The sequence below is a fragment of the Halichoeres trimaculatus genome, unplaced genomic scaffold, assembly GCF_033239565.1.
Source record: "Halichoeres trimaculatus isolate MK-OKI-2021-1 unplaced genomic scaffold, fHalTri1.1 fHalTri1_scaffold_23, whole genome shotgun sequence".
In the NCBI taxonomy this organism is placed as follows: Eukaryota; Metazoa; Chordata; class Actinopteri; order Labriformes; family Labridae; genus Halichoeres; species Halichoeres trimaculatus.
The window spans coordinates 9,200,076-9,220,148 of NW_027437201.1; the positions used below are offsets into that span (position 1 = coordinate 9,200,076).

The 20,073-nt window shown below is 39.6% G+C and overlaps 1 protein-coding gene across 1 annotated transcript; it reads right to left on the reverse strand.

Annotated features, from left to right (window-relative positions):
• Positions 1–1,028: 1,028 nt before the first annotated feature.
• On the reverse strand, positions 1,029–19,383 carry spop (speckle type BTB/POZ protein). Its single transcript, XM_074663954.1, has 10 exons — positions 19,251–19,383; positions 9,662–9,868; positions 9,452–9,573; positions 9,070–9,221; positions 8,827–8,954; positions 8,126–8,303; positions 7,923–7,978; positions 5,515–5,637; positions 4,857–4,999; positions 1,029–2,749 (listed from the first exon to the last, which is right to left on the reverse strand). Exons 2-10 carry the CDS (start codon positions 9,737–9,739, stop codon positions 2,605–2,607), a joined length of 1,125 nt encoding a protein of 374 aa, XP_074520055.1. The 5' UTR covers positions 9,740–9,868; positions 19,251–19,383; the 3' UTR covers positions 1,029–2,604.
• Between the last annotated feature and the right edge of the window lie 690 nt (positions 19,384–20,073).

Genomic DNA, 20,073 nt, shown 5'->3' on the forward strand with positions numbered 1-20,073 from the left:
CAGCGAGGGGAGTTTCCATGGCAACACACGCTGAACGGCTAACCTGCTCCGGTGCAGGTTAGGTTCCAGATTGAACTCGCGGACCATAAAAACCCCGCCCACTGACAAATGAGCCCTCACGAAAAAATGGCTTGTCCGTTCTTAGCCCCGTGGACATCGGAACTCGCATTGTCCGAGGAGCACTCCGGCGCGCAAGAGTTTTCAGGGACCGCATCGACCCACTCTCTTTTTCAGATGACCACCTTTATGAAAGTTATCGGTTTTCCAGGGAGGGGTTGGTAGTACATGACACTTTCTACAGGTAGTTAAAGGGAGTGAAGAACTGTCATTGCCGTATTAAGATCTTCAATGCCAACACTTCTGTTCCATGACAATATTTTATTGCCCGTCTTAAAATTGTGACAGGAATTCCTGTGGGGCTCATGTGGGCTACATATCACACAAAAAATGTTAACACGATAGGAATGAACAAATGAATAAATTCATGTAAGAAATAAATTAGGTATGTGCATGTTACAGTAAAAGTGCATGTTGAACAGTGCTATTTCAGGATGATAATGGCACAAAGGATTTTTTTTTTTGCACTACACTTACGCATTTAGACTGTCAGCAATTTTCGGCCAGCACTCCTTCCGTGCTTTAGCAGCGGCAAAAGTGTTGCTTTTAACGTTAATTACGTTTCACCTCGTCATACTTCCTCATGATCACCTCCTGCTCCTCCTGCGTGAAGTATGCAGTCCTTCTCTCACCGGCCTGCTTTGACGCTCCAGATTGCTCCATGTTCGCGATTGGTCAGATGCAGCAGGCTCCGCCTTATATGCGTGCACGCGCTCATTGCCTAGCTGGATCCACTTATGAGGTTGATAACCAGCGTCGTAAAACTGTGTAGTGAGACCGCCGGCTACCGCGCTCAGTTCAGCGAGGTAGCTCTAAGGCTATCTCGCTAGGCTGAACTTGCTTCGTAGAATAGGGCCCTGGTCGCTCCCTCCAGGTGAAGCTGAAAATAAAATACCAAGACAAACGCTTCATTGCATTCAATACAAAATAGTTGTGGTTTATTCTTTTGGGAACAAAAAATGGCAACAACTAAGTGTCACTTCTTATAACCAGCGATATCTACAGGAAAGAAACAGCAACAGTTCCTTCTATCGATGACCATCTTCCTCCGGGTTTAAAATGATAACTTCAAATGTTTGTCATGTGGTTAGCCTCTGTGTGCACTGTATTCACATTAGCTCAATTCTGAACATTAAAACGTGTTCATTTCAATTTCATTTCCCCTCAGTCTTCACGCCTGCAAAGAAAACATCTGTCCACTTGATTTTTCAATACCACGGTTTGAAAATGCTTTTTGTTTTTACTTACACAGCTTCAAAAACACTGGTGTCTGTACAAATTCCTATGAAAAAAATAGAAATGACACTTCTGAGGGCAAAAAAAACAACAAAAACAAATAATAAATCCATCACATGAGATATTTAACATGCCCGATTGAATCCCAGTATTACCTCAGCGTGTTGTTTCCCTCTTGTTTGTTGTCTCCTGGTTTGTTGTTGACACCTTGGATGTTTTTTACTCTCAAGGGGCTACGAAGACAGATCCACAGAAAAAATACAATTTCCCCCAAGAATGAAATGCAGTTGTGCATTGCTATTTTCTGTTCTCTCTACACAGATTTTTCCCCCTTGTGTTTAAAAAAGGTCAAGAAAAGTGAGGATGAAGCAGAGATATGGGAGTCGATATCTTTTTTTTTTAATCACTTTTGGATCAATCTTGTTAAAGGGTTCTTGTTCTTGGTGGTCCAGCTGGGTCTTCAGTCAATGTGTGCTTGCCTACAGTATTTCTACTTTACTGCTGGTACGGGTTGACAAGGGGTGACCTGTGGCTCTAGTGCAATGTTTCCCAACGTTCTTTGGGAGAATTAGTTTGATGATTTTGTCCCATTTCTGCTTTTTTTGAACTAGCCCTTGGTTGTCTTTCTCAGGGGGCTTCTGGTTTGTCACTAACAGGCCCACTTCTTCTACTTGTAAAGTCCCATGGGTCCATTAATTTTGGGGTCTACGACTGCTCCAAAGAGAAGCCTTCTCATAAAATAGCCAGTCAGACTCAAATTTATCCACGCTTGTCCTTTAAGCCTCTGTCTTTGCAGACAGTCGGCTCTTATTCGGTTGTTGCGTCCAGTTTTTCCTCCCAAACGGATCCCGAAGTAGGAACAAGTAGGATGTAGAAGGATTTGACTTTACACTCAGGATAGAGCACAATGTCAGACCTCACTAAGCCAGAGCCAAGGAGAGAAAGGGAGTTTTTTTTTTTTTTGTAAACGACAAGCATCCACTTCACGAGCCCACCAGCCCCCTCTCTTTTTCTTTCACCTCCTTCTCCTTCCTCTTCCCTCCATCTTCAGACGAGACTAATACAGCAGGTTCGGATGGGGCAGAAGGGGGAGGTTCGGGAAAGGCTGTGGGTAGGTAGTGTGGTAGGTAACAGCAAAGGGGGGAGGGTTGTCCCTGTGTGTTTGCGGGAGGGGGGGGTATCTGTGTGTTTCTGTAAGTGTTTGCATGTACTGTGTGTATGCAGAGGAGCAGGAGCCTCCCTGTGAGGCTGTTAGGATTGTTTGAGGCGCTTGCGTGGGGGTCCTAGGAAGGGGCACTGGGCTGAGGCCAGTGAACGGTACGCTTCGGCCACCAGGTGAGGATGGGACGCCACCATGGACTTCCAACCAGCTGTCTCCATCACCTCTGCTGCATGACTGGAAGGGCAAAAAAGTACACTTTGGTTCAGAGAAAATTAACCAGTACAACATAAATATACTGCATCAAAATTATCTGCTAAATGTTTTTTTTTTGATTGCCACATTTATCAGAATACAGAAACGTAATCATCGAAAAATGCACAATGCAAGGAATTTAATTTGTGGAGAAGAAGAGAATCAGGCACCAAATTAAAAGATAAGGCTCTCAAAGTAGAGTATGTTTCGCCCAGACCAGGGGTCTGCAACCTGCAGATCTGGAGCCTCATGCGACTCATGGACTCCTTTGTAGTGGTTCCTTGTAGCTTTAATATGTTTTTTTTATTGAACTAAAGAATTTTATTTTTAAAATTGCATCACATCTTCCAATAAAGCCTGCCACTGATCTACTTCACCTTCTATAACATCAACAGCCCACAAACTTTCAATGTACCTGTGGCTAACCTCAAGTTTTACAGCCCTGGTAAGAAAACTAAATCTACAAAAAGACAAATCTAGAAGATAATACAGAATTTATTTCTGTATGGATAAATTCATTGAACTGCCAGCTTGACAGCTTAGTATGCATGCTTGATAAGAGGGAAGACATAAGCAAACAACAACAAAAAAAATAAGAGTTAAGCGTTATTATCAATATATGTTTTTAAATTGGCATGCTGCTGTCCCCGTGGTGGTCTGTCTAGGCCCTGTGCTCTGTTGTGGCTGCTAGATGCCCGGGATGAGGGCTATCTCAGTGCGTGTTTGGCCTCTGGGAGCAGCGGGGCCACATCTGCATGATCACACCTTGGCATGATCACCTGACCTAAATCAAACCCAATATTATGTACTGCCACCTGTACCCCTATATGTGTAGGTGAGTATATGCTTTTGTGTATATTTCTATATATGTATATGTACATTTTTAAAATGGTCGTTGACGTGCTCACTGCTACTCATGATTTCTCCAGTTCATCTCTCCACAGGTGCTTCTTGTGATTATGATGTCAAAGACCTCAGGATACTGCCTCTTTTCAGGCTCAGTAGCTAGTTGTTTGTTTTCTCCTGTCTGTAGTCATTTGTTCAGTTGTTGTGGTTGCGCTCTACTGTTGTTTTGTTGTCTCTCTCTCCCTCTCTGTCTAGTCTATTCTCTACACTCTTTCCCTTTATCACTGTTTCTTTCCTGACATCACCTTGTTCTGGTTAAGCAGTAATCTTCAAACTTGGCAATATACAGGAAGGAAACTGTAGAGATCCATGTATGCGTATGTATATATATATGTGCATATATACGTATGTGTGTGTGTATGTATATATATGTATGTGTATTTATGTATAAAATATATATCAGAAACACTAATAAAGAGTCTCATTTTAACACTCAAGGGGAGCCTTATACACTAACGGCTCCCTTTGGAAAAGCAAATGTGTTCTGCACAATACGGCAGCCAGACCATAATTCTGTTGTCGTGACGCTGAACAGGACAAGGGAAAAGAAAAAAAAGAGAAAAAAAAAAAAAAAAAAAAAAAAAAAATATATATATATATATATATATATATATATATATATATATATATATATATATATATATATATAGGTATATATATATATATATATATATATGTGTGTGTGTATATATATATATATATATGTTTTAAAATTTTAAGTATTAAAAAAATTAGATTTTAGCAAATTTTTTGAAATTTCAAAATTGTTTGAATTGACATAAAAAAACATATGCAATGTCTATGTTTTAAAAAACCTTGAGCTGAACACACAAATGCAAATGATCAGTGACAGTTATCAGGCTATTATCTCAGTGAACAGGAGGTGACAGCACATCCACTGACGAGTCAGGTTGTCCTGATCCAACCAAACGCTTTGATGTGGATCAGACAGTCCGATCCAAGAGGGGACACATGACACTAAATTATTATCTCTCACTCAAAGAGGAGGCGAGAGGGTGAGAGTGAGACCATCACAAAGCAACACAAAGACATCACAGCAGAGACAAAACGTTAAGTGGACTTTGAGGATGTACAAGTCAATGAAAAGGTGTCAGAGACCTCATTAGAAGTGGAGAGGAGTGTCTGTGTATGTGTGTGTGTGTGCGTGTGTGTGTGAACTCACTAGTTGATGAAGTCGACTGCTTGTGTTTTTAGCTGGTCAGCGCTGTGCAGGTCGGCCAGGATCAGGATCTCAGCGGCGTTTTCCACTGACAGACTCGTGCACAGCGCATCCTCGCACATCACCTTCAGTCTCTCCAGAGCATACTGATAAAAAAACACAACATCAGTGCTGACTGAGGTTCTGTGACAGTTTGAGGATACATCTGAAATTTAGTTCAGTGTTGACTCTGAATCAGTCTGTGATGTTAGCTCTCAAGAACTACTGCTCAACAGAGGACAGAAAGTTACCAAATGTTTCTATTTCTTAGAAGAAAAAGCGACACAATGACTTTATTAATCTTGATTCTGATTTCTGATCTAACAAAGTAATAAGAGACAATAAAACCTGCTCAGATAAGTGAAAATAAAGAAACATATCCAAAGTTATGATGCAGCACTGTCAACTGAAAGATTCAAAGAAACAAAATATATAACTTTATTATGAAACTTCCTCGATAGGTGCGGTTGGTTTTTATTAGCTCTCGGTTTGTTAATTTGTGTCTTTTTCCACCGTTATTTCATCTACCCTTTTCAACCAGAGCACAGAGGAGAAAAAGTCCATGTGTTTTAAAACATGTCCAGGCCTGAATCCTGTTCCTGTTTCCAGCTGTTGTGTTTACCTTGTCTGCTGCAGCCAGCAGGTCATCAGCCATCTTGTCCAGGTTGGGAGCCTTGTCTGTGTAGATGAAGCACATCATCTCTTTGAACACTTCTGGCTCCACATCGTTGATCTCTACACGGTTCTGGAGAAAACACAAGAAGTAAAACACCAGAATGAAAACCAAGGTTGAATTTGGTGGAAAAACGACAAGTCCAATGTGTTTCCAGGTCTTTACCAAGCAGCAACATCCAGTTTTAAAATATGAAGCCTTCATGGAAGTGCTAAAGACTGCAGTTCATCAAGCACTCTCTCGAGGCTGGCAGCAGAAACAGTACGTACACCAGAGTAACAAAGGCAATATTGACAGAAAAAGGGTTGGTATCAAAAACAGACTTTAAACTCGTTTAAACAACATGTTAAATGTTTAAATTTGTAGTTTGCATTCCTGTAGGTTTCATAGTGTTTTATATGACATTTATACCATTTGTCACCAATTAAAGAATCGGATCCATTAAACTGTCAAATGGTTTGACGACATATTTAATAATTCATACTTCTATAAGTTATGCAAGTTTACTGATGAAATTAGTTAATAATCATCATCACAGTAACTTTTTTAAGCAAAATGAGATTTTTTAATGAGAAACATTGGTTACACATCTTTCACCCCAAAACAAATCTGTTTACTGGTCCAAAATGGTTTTAGTTCATATGTCTCGTTTCATTATCAGCACTCACTGCACAGGGGATGAATTTTTTTAACAACTTGTATTTTTTGAAGAAGATACTCATATATACTCCTGGGCTTTGGGTATTGACCAATACAAATCCCTATCTGATATCAGTGTCAAAATGATACCTGCATGCCTTACTGTGGGATAAGACTGGTAATGTTTTGAGTGAAAGGTAAAGAATGAGTACATATGGAATTACTCAAGTTGATATTTATTCTAACTGTAAAGTAATTTGATGTTTACCAGCAGTCTGGTAGAAACGATGTTTCAGAGCTTACAGAAATTACTATTGAGTTGTAAACTTTTATACCCTGTAGGCTTAATCATAATTTATCCTTAGTGTCACGCTCAGATTGGCCCTTTCCCACCGATACCCCATCCAGCTTTAAGGGGCTGGATCGGGCCGATACTCGATACCAGGATTGCGATCTGTGCATCACTAGTGCTAACTTGGACAAAGGTAGGTCGAGTGAAGCTTTTTTGATCAATATGTAGCAGTGACAAATGGGTGATGTCACTGGCGTGAGTACGCACACCCAGGCCCCCTCTATGTCAGGGCTCTCATTGTGTCCCCTCTGCCTAGAAGCCTGGACGCGCCCCTGCACAGCAGCAAATAAACACAGAGGGGAATTACAGCTAAAAGACTTTAAGGTTTGTTCAACAAAGCTGCAGGAAGACGCTTCTTTGTTTATTTTAAAAGAGTAAGAGTAAACAGGAAAACTTGATCTCCTGTCCCAAAGAGAAAGTTGAAGTTGACTCTCACAGAGACTGGAGGAGGGTAGGGGTCAAAGATTGATATCACAGTCCCCCCTTAACTGATCAGGATGAAGTTTGAAACAAGTTTACTCCACACCGAGTGACAGGGAGGACTCTGCTTCTGGTGCTAACTTTGAACAGGGACATTAACACAAAAATATGGATGAAAACCAATATATTTGCGTTGCGGCTTATGGGGTATTTCGGGTATGACCTGCGCATTGTAAAAATAAGTAAAACACAGATAAATGATAACACAGCTCCATTACTCTAAATGTCTTTAAACAGGTAAATATAACATTAAGCACAGTCCCTAAGCATGTAAGGCTACTAAGGGATTATGTAAGGGACATAAAGTCAGCTCTAATCAAAGTGTAAATTTACGTAAATCTCCTTTAGGATTTTAAATCAAACAGTTTGATGAATTATTTCAGCCCTTAACTTCAAACATGAAGGCTGCAGCCCAACTGGAGGACTTAAAAAGGAAAATTCAATCATAGTTTCATAAAACACTGAATAACCCTGTGTTGTTCTTGTCTTGAATTTTAATGTTGATGACTGGTTACACCACTTTTTTCTTACAAAGTTTCCCACATAAAATCTAAAATGGTCTTGGTATTGAAAAATAGAAAACATCTGGGCAGCCTCTCCGGCAATTTCATTTCTTACAGTCACATGTGCACAAATGAGAAAAAGCAATTTTCTGCTTCTGCAGCTTTGTCAGTGAAGGATGAATCCTGACCCTCAAGTACGGCAGGACAATTTCATTTCAGGTGCGCTATCATTCAGTTTCACCAAACAGCTCTGTGCTGGAGCCGCCTGACAGCACACAATCCTTCACTCACTATAAACCCTCGGCACAGCACAGGAAAACACAGAGGAACAAAATGAATTTATTCCAAAGAATAAAAAAAAAACTTTGGGAGCTTGGGCTCACCTTTTTGCTCTCCTCCATCTCGTGCTCGAACATGGCGCTGAATACAGGGGAGCGTGCTGAAAGCGGGGACAAAAAAGGGAGGCAGATGTTTATTGTGTAGGTAAATCTGGAATCATGCAGACCAACACATCGCGGGGGAAAACTAATCAGCACATGGATATGAAAACCAAAACACAGCGAGTGAAACTGTCTCGTGTTCGTACCTGCCAGAATGGCTTTGTGGGCTTGAAACTCCTGACCGGCCACACATAGGGAACAATCTGTGAAGCGCGAGTTCTCCCACAGGCCGCCCAGCTCGTCTGCTAGCCGGCAGTCAGGAACTTTCACCATGTTCATTGTGTTTTGACCAGATATGTTGACTGAGTCCTGCACCACACTCACCTGAGGAGAGAAGTTAAAGTTTAAGACAGGATGATTCAAACCCATAAAAAATATTAGACTGCCAAAAAACGGAAATCTTATCAAGTGTTTTGTCTTATTTTAAGCAAAATTGTCTTTTTACATTCAACATGCGCCAAATTCATCTCATCATTCCAGAAAAATGTCTTGTTCAAAAATTTTTCAAGACAAAAATGAGGTCTAAATTGCTTGTAACAAGTAAAAAATTCTGCCAATGGAAAAAGAGAAAAGTTAGTTGGATTAAGACATTATTCTAGTTTTAAGCAAATTTTCGAGCAAATTTTTCTTGATCAACTGGCAGATTTTTTTTACTTGTTACAAACATTTCAGATCTTGTTTTTGTCTTTAAATAACTAGAAACGAGACATTTTCTGGACTAATCAGTTAAATGTGGCTCATATCAAGTGTGAAAAGAAAATTTATAATTAAAATAAGGCAAAAACGCTTGATAAGATTTCAGTTTTTCAGTTTAGTAAACTCTGATAAAGAAAAAAAAAAACCTTACCTCGCAAAAGAGTGTCAGCTTGTCATCAGGAAGAAGACCGTTAGCCTCATCTAGGAGGAAATCTCTGCGGATGAACTTCTTAAAGCCCCAGTCTTTCCCCTGAACGAAGCGATATGCTCTCTGGCTCTCTGCAGGGCACACAAAGTAACACAAGGTTAAAAAAAGACGTGATTTTAACAAGTGGACTGTCACTCTCTTGTGGACTTTGTGGCGATAAAAGGTTGTACGACCAAGAAGACCCACCCATGGCTTTGGTCTCCTCTCCCTTTGCGTTCAGGATGGAGAACTTGAACTTGGCGCGAACCTCAGCCTTCGGACAGCTGACCAGCAGCAGGTAGAGAGACAGGTAGTCTTTGCTCTCCTCATCCAGACCTTTTGGATTCACCCGTAAACACCTGAAGGTATTGAAAGATGTCAAGTTGGAGTCTCAAATAATGATACAAATATTAATTAAAATCATGAAACTTGGATTCAGTTGATAATTAAACAAAAAAAAATCATTTTTTGTTCCAAAGTTACACAGTTTACACAAAGAAGAGTTGTTTTCCAGAAGTCTCTCAGCAGTCAACCACCTGCACACTGTTGTAAAACTGCTAAAAGTTAATATCAGAGTTGATACACTCACCATTTCAGCTTGTCATTGGCCCCAGAGGAGAAGGTGGAGCTCTTGATGACCTCGCCCATCTCCTCACGACAGAAGCTGAAGTTGTTGATGGTCCACATGTAAGAGAACTTCACCACTTTGATCTGTAAACAGAGCAGACACTCAGTAAAGTGGCTCATTTATTAAGGCTAACAGGAAATGGTGTGACTGGGTCTGTTTCGGTTGTTTCACCTGAGTGTAACACCAGCTTTCGGCCACAGGCCCGCTGGACATTTCCGCAGGGGGAGGGGGACTCGGGACTCTTGACATTGCCAGCGTGACAGAAGGTGTCGGGGGCACAAGGGTGAGGAGGCAGAGGAATCTGACGCTTCCACTTGTCAGTGCTCAGTCCTCACGTCCATCTGCATCAGTGCACGCCAGATGGAAGCAGTTTGCCCCCTAGAAGCAGACGAAGCAAGAGTGATAATTGATCAGGCTGGAAATTAGATCCCATCTTGAACTTCAAACAGAGAGAAGCAGAAAATCCAACACATTAGAATCTCTTTTCAGCACAGAGCCCAGCTCATTTGGATGCAAACACAGGATGTGAATCTTTTACTGATTGAATATCATTTGATTCTTGTGGCTGCTCTGGGCCGTGGTGTCGTTGGGGCTGGATGAATTGTCCCTGACCCATTGTGAGACAGCAGGAGATCGATGGCCCCGGCCTGTGCTGAGATCAATAGTCAACACAATCGCAATTAAGTCTCAAAAATGAACTGTAAATAAACAAGCTCCCTCCCAGGACGATGGCGGGGGTTAGAGCTCCAGAGAGTCAAACTTTCAACAATTAGCTTCAAGTCACGTCAGGCTGTTAGAGCAGATTTGTGGGCATACTTCTGTCCTCCAAAGCAGCCATATTAAACAGCACAATCATAAACCGTATTTATGTTATCAAACCCTGATCCCAAGCACATCTGGTTCCTTTAAAGCCAATGAATATTTCACCTCTTAATAAAACTCTGTCTTTTCCTATTGTTCTCTTGTTCACTGGTCTCCTTTGGGTAGAAATTCACCAGAGTTGCAACACAGTCTCAATGCAGTGTACCTATGTTTTTAAAATGAAAACAGATTACAGAGTTTATGAGAAGACGTGAGGAAAATATTTTGTTAAAGAAAAAAGGGATTTAACTGAATTCTGGGTTGAGGGTATTCTCCCTACAGCCCCAGCTAGTGGCAGCTGGCTGATAACTGGAACAGATAACTGACTCAACAGACTGGTAACTCTGGTGCCAAGGGATGGGTGACAACGTTTTCTCAGCTTTTGATTGGTAGAATCAGGGATTTGAACTTATGACTTCTATGAAATATATTAAACAGGGAAGTATACAGTGTAACAAAGAAAAGGTCAGGTACACAGCACTGGTGAACAATTCAACTCATTAACCCTTTACTGGCTGAATGAACAAACTTCACTCCTGACTTATACTTGACAAAATTCACACACCAGGAAAGAGAAAAATACATGTAGAATGTACTTTACTTCAAAATGTTCGTCACAGAAGACACTTAAGTGGCAGTGAGGACAACAAGGACAAAAGTCATCGTCCTTCTCAGACTAGAAGACGCACAGGTCAAGAGTCTGAGCTCAATTATGTGATAAAGGCTGCTATTGTATTGCCCTCATTTCAACACATAATGAAGGAGATAAGGACAAATTACTCCACCAGCACTGGACCCAATCTTGACTCCAAGCCAGAAACATTCGCTTTTTTTTTTTCATTCTGCGGCAAGGTCAGCACCTGAGCACTCCCCTGTTTTCACACTCCTCTACAGCACTCAGCCTCTTCACCAGGACCTTCAGACTGTTCATCTGTGACCACTTCTCCCCCCACTGTTCAATAATGGTCCCTGTAATTTCACCTCTCCTCTAACCCTTCATCCATCTCGGCTTTTTTCACAGCTGGAGCCTTTAATGTGTCCATCCATTAATTCTATGTGAATCAAAATACAGTGTGACCAATGGTGATAGTTCAGCTTTCTGCCTGTTTTTCAATGCGTGAACTGAAGAACCCTCAACTTACTGTGGAGCTGCCAAGAGTCAGTGACGCACAATTTGTGTCAGGCTGTCACTGATCACAGCGCCATATTTATGAGAACAAACCACTGAATCATCTGAGCCTTTCTTAATAGAGGAAATAAAACAGCCTCAAATCCATGAATGTGAGTTTTAAAGTAGAAATAAAGACGTGTTAAAAAGATGTACCAAGCCAGTATCTTGCATTATATAGAAGGTTATACACATTTTTGAAACAATGACACAGGAAAAAATAAAGACAGACTGAGATGGTAAAAGACAAAGCAGTAAGAAAGAAAAATAAGAGTTTGACTCTTTAAATTTCTAACATTTCAAAGCTACTGTGCTCCAAAACACATAAGTGCTCCCCACAAACATCCAGAAAGGAGACAGAATATTTAATCCACCACTGAAGTCGCACCCTTCTACCTCCAGGTGTGTCTCTCTGCTCTGTCACAGCCTTGATATCACTGCCTGTTCTCATTCATAGCTAGACTAATACTTCCCTTGATCTCGTAAAGATGCATGATACATCCATGACTGTTGCATCCAGACTGAAAATAAATAAATGTATCATTTATGAATTTAAGTCTCTTAAAGTCTTTTAAGGCATTGAGCTGCCAGTAAGATCTGCAAACCAGGAAAAGCTTTACCAAGAGCACCCCTGCGAATGCCTAAGAAACCGCTAACTTTTTACTTCATCTTTTTAGCTCTTCCTCAGCTTTGTCTTCCTCTCAGCTACCACAAAAATGTCGAGGTCTTTTACAGTTATGCATGAAAACTAAATCATTGAGTTGGTCTCACATAATTTAAAGACTTCTAATGATGTGTTCAGAGTTTAAGAGTAATTTTTTATGAACTCTCTTTGGTCTAAGCTGCCAGCTAAAAATGCCCTTAAAAACCAAAGCATACATACACAAACTCATTAAACCTGAAGGTTTTCTGGAAAAAAAAATCAGAGCTGTTAGAGTTCTAAAACCTTTAGCTTCTGGGGCAGACAGGAAGATTAATTAAAAACCATTCAAACAACAATCTACAAGGGATAAGCGCGTATACGTGGCATCCATCATTTAAGGTTAATGTAAACCCTTAAATGATGCATCAAGGTATAATGAGTTAAAATGCAAACTAAAAGGGATGCACTGATATGAAAATATTAATATTAATAAAAATTACAATCTGAGATGATGTGTCCAGGTAGTTCAGAGAGAAAGAGCAGCGAGATTGTGGGATAGGACGACTATGGAGAAGATCAAAGGATGGAGCACCCGAGACAAACGCTACCAAAAAAGTATGTTTTGTCTATTTTTTTGATCAAAATCAGGGAGAAATGAAATAAGAGTCCACTCTTCTTAGGTAGTTTTGGTGTTTGCACAGTCATTGAAAACAATATTATTTGGTTATTCAAAGATTCAAAGATTGGCCGATGCCAATATGTAAAAAAAATTGACCAACACTGGCCGATACCGATACTGACACAGATATATTGTGCATCCCTACAACTAATGCATTCATTATTATAACAATCTTTGTACAATTTCACATACAAATGGTGTTACTTTTTAGTGTGAATTTAGCACTTTGTTGCAGCCTGAGTTGTAAATCCAGATATTTCAAATAACGTACTCCTGAGCTGTAACTGCAAAACTGCCACACCATGAAACTTGATATCTCACAACAGCTCATGTCAGGCTGAACTTAACATACCATATCCTATCTGAGTGTGATTCAGAATTTCATGGATTAAAGGAGATATCAAATCAGCCATCATTATTGGGTAAAGTGAGAGAAGCGCAAAAAATTAAAAAAGAAAGATTCTGACAGTGGTTCTTCCTGTGCAGTCCAGAAGGAGTTGTTGAAGTCTGTGAGAATCCATGTGAATGCAGCATTTTGAGCTGTGATGCAGGTTAAAGATGCTACACTTTAGTGTTAAAGTAAAAAGTGACCAAGGCACGATAATTTTACTGTAGCTATCTAGTTTGTGATTGAAAAAAAAAACAGGAAAAGGAAAGAAAACAGGATAAATCACCCAGCCAGGGAGAAGCCTCAGTTTAAATCTAGTTCTAAACATCTCTACTGTAATGTTGAAAAAAAAAACACTCTGTGGGGTTTCTGTGGTACATTCTAGTCAGCAACAGAAAAGCCCAATTTCTTGTATCTCGACTCAGTGAAACACCTTTGAGGAGTGGACATGATGTTCAAACATGAATGAATACTCCTTTACATTCAGCAGGAACTGGGTGAAAGTGCTAAAACCCATTTAAAGTAGATAACAAGGCCTTAATGAGAAACTCAGAGTATAGCTCAAAGGGTAAAGCAGAAAAAAGTTACCTTTGGAAGTACCTGTCCTTATTAAAGTCCAAAATGAAATCTACAGTGACCTCAGAGGACTCACCAGAGAATGAAGAGATATGTCACTGCAGTCGCCCAGGCCTTAAGTTACATTAGCCAAGCTAAAACAAAACAACGGTTGCTTTATCACAGTTTCAAGGCACCACCAATTTTCTCCGCATTTAGAAAATGTCAGCAGAAGAGATGGAGTGAAAAAAAAAGATTAAGAAAGGAGGGACAAGGGAGATAAAATGAAAAGTAAAGTGATAGAGCAGTCAAATGGATAAACAGGTGGGCAATGAAAGATAGGACAGCGTCAGTGGGAGAGATAAATGGTCACAAAAAGCGGTTCGATGGAGACAGAAGAAAATCAAAGAGGTATGATAGAAAAATCAGGAACAGCTTCACGGACAGGCTGATGAAAAGGGAAATGCAAGCTGAAGTAAAACTGCAGCAAGCACTCCTCCTGTGCAAACAACAAACAAACACTACATTGGTAACAGTTTCGGGTTTACTGTGGCTGAGATGTAGCAGGCTCCTTCTTCTATTCACTATACACTTCCTACAACTGCTACCTGCAGGCTCAACTGATAAAATATGAAGGTGTGTTTATTCATTGATGTTATACTGGTTCCTTGACTGCTGTGGATCCTTGAAGTGCTTAAACCACCCTCTTTTCTACACTTTCTGCTTCCTGAGTCTCCTGTAAAACAGTAAGGGACTGAGGAAGTCAAGGCTGTGTATGCCCAACTTCTCAAAAAGATGAAAAAAAAACATATTCTGCTCTCTTTAGGAAACTACTCACCCAGTACAGGGTCACTAAACTGTTGACTTACTTCTTCATTAGAACAGAACGTTTGTTTAATCAACTGATGGAGGTGTGTTGTTAACATAATAACCACAGTTGTCCCTAAATCAACCTGGAAGAAAATATTAAGGAGTTTCATTTATAGTTTCATTCCCTCCCGTCATACAAACTCGATCAAAGACATGTCAGTTTCCAGAAAGTTAAAGAAAAAATCAATAAGAAGGAGCTAAGGCCGCGTGAAATAATGTTTAGTTTCTGCTTCAATTCATCCAAAATTTATCAGCAATTACATAGCTAGAGACCTCTTTTGTATACATTTGTGTAATAGCAGATACCTAGTATTTCTTGAAATGAAATGAAAATGAGAGAGAATTAAGATGTATGTGTTTAGGAATGAAACATAAGTGAGGTAGTGACTTCAAAGACTTTTTCTTGACATTTCACTCCCCCACAGCAAAATCAATCTCTGTGCTAAATTAAAGACTGACAGAATGGAGGCATTTCACACACCAATATCCAAGGGGGATAACAAAAATTGCAACCCTTGTCAAGTGTCAGCGAACACAATGTCTGTTTCCAAAGCTGCGGTCTTTGAGGAGTGCAGCAAGCCACACACAAACCTTAAAAGTATAATTGGTACAGGGACCCGGGATCGATTGCATGCCGCGCATTGGGACTCTGTGGCAGCGATTTCATATTCTGCGCTTTGTCACGAGGCTCCTCCTTCCCTAAAAACTCAATCTCACAAAGGTATGAACTATTGATTTTGCTCCTGCGATTGGCTCGCCTCGCTCTCATCCCTGACTTTGTGCGGGTCCACAATTACAGTGAAGGGGATTTGATGGGCAAAAAGAGCATTAGTACCTAGGCTTCACCTTCTGCTTGCACTTCCCCGCTAAAGCCCCTCGACACGCAGGTTAAAGGGAGGGAGGGAGTTCAATGCATATCTAATGTATCAGGTCACCTGACACACACCTTTACCAACACATATGACACGCCGACCTCTGAGGCCAGCCGCTCCAGCAGGCTGCAGGGACCAGCAAGAAGTCAGCATTAAATACCTCAAAGAAGCTTCTAGAGGTGTGTGAGGAGCAGAGGAAATACACTGCAACTGTTTTTGATTTTCTCCCCTCTAAAACATTAAGTGACAAACAAATATATAACTGTCTGACAAAAAAGGACAGTTGTTTCTACAATTTCTGGTTTGCGTAGATTTTCGACGTTAAACATTGTGAGGCTGTGAGGACTTTGTGGAAAAGCTTTTTAAGAGTTTTCTCAGGACAAAGACTCTGTTTCCCATGAGCACTTGAGAACCTTGTTGAGCACAAGGGGCAACATCCGGTTAGGAAAAATGAAGCCTATGCTTGAGTTCTAAAAAGTTGCTGTTCATTGAGAATCCGCTTGACGCTGGCTGCAGAAAGACCAGAAGCCACCAACACATCCAGCCATAAAAACAGACTTTAATGGCATTAAAAAGCAGATTTACAGCCTGGTTAAAAAAAAACAGATTGGGTTTAAAACGCTGATTTTACTATAGGCAACAACAATAAATTTTAAAAATAGCGTGACGTGGCAGCAGCACGACACAGTTTAATCCGCTAATAAATCCAACAAAGAAGGTTATTTGGGGATCTGTTCCAGGATAAGTCAGTGGAAACGCCACAAAATGCGCACCGTACCGAGACGAACCGAACCGGTCCACTTGGTGGAAACGCAGCTTATGACAGCCAAGGGGCTACATCCAGATATGTATGAAATTCATCAAATCCAAATACAGATCCTTTATGATCACCTCTTAGCTGTTCTTCGCATTGCCACCTCAGAAACTCAGCCAGCTTTAAATGAGCTAGTTCAAGCCTAAAACGAGCAAGATTTTTCTTACTGCATAGGTAAAATGAAGTGAAAAACATTAAAGTTATTGTTTTTTCCTGTGAAGTTGGCATTACGATTTTCAGTATTGATGGAACAAGCTAAAAATAAAATGAAACACTAATGCTATGAATGATTTTGTTTTTACTGTTCATTACTTTCATAGAAGCATTTTCCTATTTGACCTACACCACAATTTCATTTTTTCAGAACATCCTCATTAGAGGTCGACCGGTATGGGTTTTTTGAGACCGATGCCGATGCTTTCCAAATTTGGGCAGCCGATGCCGATATGCATAGCCGATTTTTCCAATTTGATATTCAGGACGATTGTTAAATAAATGTATATTTATCACATTTTTGTGAAACGCAACAATTTCTGAGCAACTAAAAGAAATCTATTACAACAAGTCGTGTCCAGTCATCTGAACATTTATTCAGCTTTCAAAACAATGAAATATTTTGTCTGAGTAAACATACAATGTAACAAGCAGTAGTAAACATTCACACTCTTCTTAAAATGTCAAAAAAAAATTAAACGTATTAATATAATTTGAACAAAAGTATGTAATGTATCCAAGTGGTTCCACAAGTTTGAGGTGCTCATCTTTTTTGTGCCTGATCAAAAATTGCGTCATTTTATACAACGGATCAAAAATCGGCTTTTTAAAAGAAAATACGGCCAATGGCCGATAGAGGCAAATGTCCAAATATCGGCCCGATATATCGGCCGGCCGATATATCGGTCTACCTCTAATCCTCATTCCTCTGGTTACCAGTAGCAGCTAATAAAAATATATGTTTTACAATGGGAATTTTTTAAATATTTATTAAGTTGACATTTTTGTTGGTGTGGCCCACTGACACAATTCAGGTTTCTCGTAAGAATTAATTGCCACTGCTGTAGCATGTAATGTAAGTGAATCCTTGTTATTTCCTACTAGCGCCCATCTACCAACTCCAACCTCACAAAGCAGAGCAAACGTCAATTTTCATTTCATTGATGACTAATTGGTTAATTAATTTTTAATGAAGTTAAAATAGACGAGTCCATCAAATCTTGTAGCAAACAACTCAAATGCTTTTTTTTTAAGCCTCCACTGGTTACTGGTAGTTTACTTGTATGAATATTGTTAATGCAAATACGCCCATCATGTCAGCTAGAAAAAAAAAAATTCAAACAATTTGGCTTCTCCTGCTTTTAGTTTCAAAATGTATCTACTTGAGGACAGGAAATCTGAACTTCACTGAACTTAACTGAGAACAAACATTAGGATACTATGCAAAATCCACGCCAAGGAAAGGTTACTTTTTGTTTTGTTCTGTTTTTGACATGTGCAAAAATATGATCTCATTCAATGTGGAATTAAATGTTAATTCCTGTGTTCTGGCCTTTCACCTTTTAAATTATGCCCTATTTAAACAATAAGACATGTAAGTAGTGAGTCATGAAACAGGTGAGCTCAGCAAAGCTGATTAACACGCCTCCAGTGTATCATGTCCATACCAAAGACTATCTGCCATCACTGTGTGGCCACATCTTTACTTTTATGTAAGAAGAAGGACACAAGCACAGTAATGCAAGAGAAACTCAAATCAAAAGTACACTCATGTTAAATGTGACATATAAAGATGGTGGATTTTGAAGGAGCAAGTCAGAAGGGCCTTAACTGTGTGCTTACCTTGATGCAAATATGTTTTATGTTTGATTTTCAGTGGTTAAACATGCAAGGTAGTGGAAGAAAAACAACCTGTCAACTTTTCAATGAACTCTTGGCAAGTTGAGCTTAAACAACAATGAAAAAAATGCCTTTTATGTAGTAAAATTGGCTATTTTCAAAAAGTTTTGAATTGTTATTAAAGATAAGAAATAATGATAGAGATATCAACGCTGATGTTACTGTATTCAACACATGTCTGCTAGAAAGATAAATGAAAGCTTACAGTAAGTGGTGTGGTGCTGGTCTGGTTCCATCGAAACTGACTCATTCACACCACAGCACTTCCACTGGAGCACCAGCATTAAGGGGAAACAGTTTGGTGACAGGCTCGGGTGAAACTGTTTTATCACCTTCTGACAAAATGGTTATACATGACAGCGTATCAATGACGAGTGTCCAAGCATTTCCCAAGAATTTCAGTCCATCCAACCCTAAACCTAACAAACAATTCACCACAGTACATCAATTAAAAACGATATTTCATAGGCCCAAGATACATTTTTATAATTTTATCTATGTTTCAATCTTAAAAACATGATTAACCAATGACCATATATTTAACGCTTTTGTTTTCTTCAGTTTTCTCAACAACCAAGCTTTAAATGTAGCATATCGTACTGGGAACTGAAACTCGTCTTTGCAGTTCATGTAGGCGGTGACAGTAGCAGGTAGTTAACCTGCTAACAATAAAGATAACCGAAAATTGTGCTCCATTTTAAATTGGCTCTTCACCGACGCCTCTTGAAAATGCCAGTGTCCCCAGTGAGAAAACAAACCATACGAAGAACCAACAATGTCTTTAACCGTAAAAGTCAGACGTAAACTAGTAATAATCCAGACACTGTGACGTTAGCAGCAAGCTAACTCGAATATGCTAGTCCTATCAGTGTAGCAGCTAACCTAAGCCAAACAAAAAGGTCGGTGAAATTGACGCCGTTCAGACTACGAAAATACGACATAACAGCCCTCACTGTTTTATTTTAGACATTCTGGCTCTATATTACTGCTTCTTGTATTATTTCTCGACGTTCTTACCTTTATGTTGGGTTTAATTATAACGCTTGTAGTCCGGGATCTCCTGTTGTTTGCTAGCAGGCTAGCTGTCTGTTGAAGTGGCAGAACAGGATACTCTCGAAAAGAGATACCCCTGCTGCCCTGGAGGGATATCACACAGCTCAGAAACCGTTACAACTTATATCAATGGACGTTTTAGGTGCTTGAGATACTCCCCTGTATCATGTTTATTGAAACAACTATGAGACTACTTGGGCTTAACCAGAATTGCAGGTTAGTTGATAAGGGCTTTTATTATTGTTATAATTTGAAGTGATTTGACTCAGGCATTTCCACTTGTGTTTTTTTTTTTACAGTCTATGGTTTTTACTAGCTTATCCAGGGTCCCAATATATTTTTTTTTTTTTTTGTCAAACTAGACTCAAATATTTCACCAAGATTTTTAATGATACACATTTTATCTCAGTACAGACGGCTATGATTGTGAATGTCTGTTTTTTTTTTAAATATTGAATTAATGCTTATGACTACAATTACAAAGCCAGAGTCTGAATTTTGAATGATCAGGTGGTCATCTCTGGCTAAAACAAGCGTCACCCTTATGAAAGTTCTCCATACTAATCATCAAACTTCAGATCCTTCCTTCCCTTTCTGTTTTGTATTATCTAAAAATTGGAAGCATAACACTTCCAATTTAAGTTTAAAAGAGTTGAAAAAAAATAAAAAAAAACTCAGACACACTTGGAGACTTGTATTACACAAGTGTCTGTGGAATCAGAGATAATAATTACCACCAAGCAAAATGTGTCTTTCCACTTTTCTGATAACTATGTCCATCACTGAA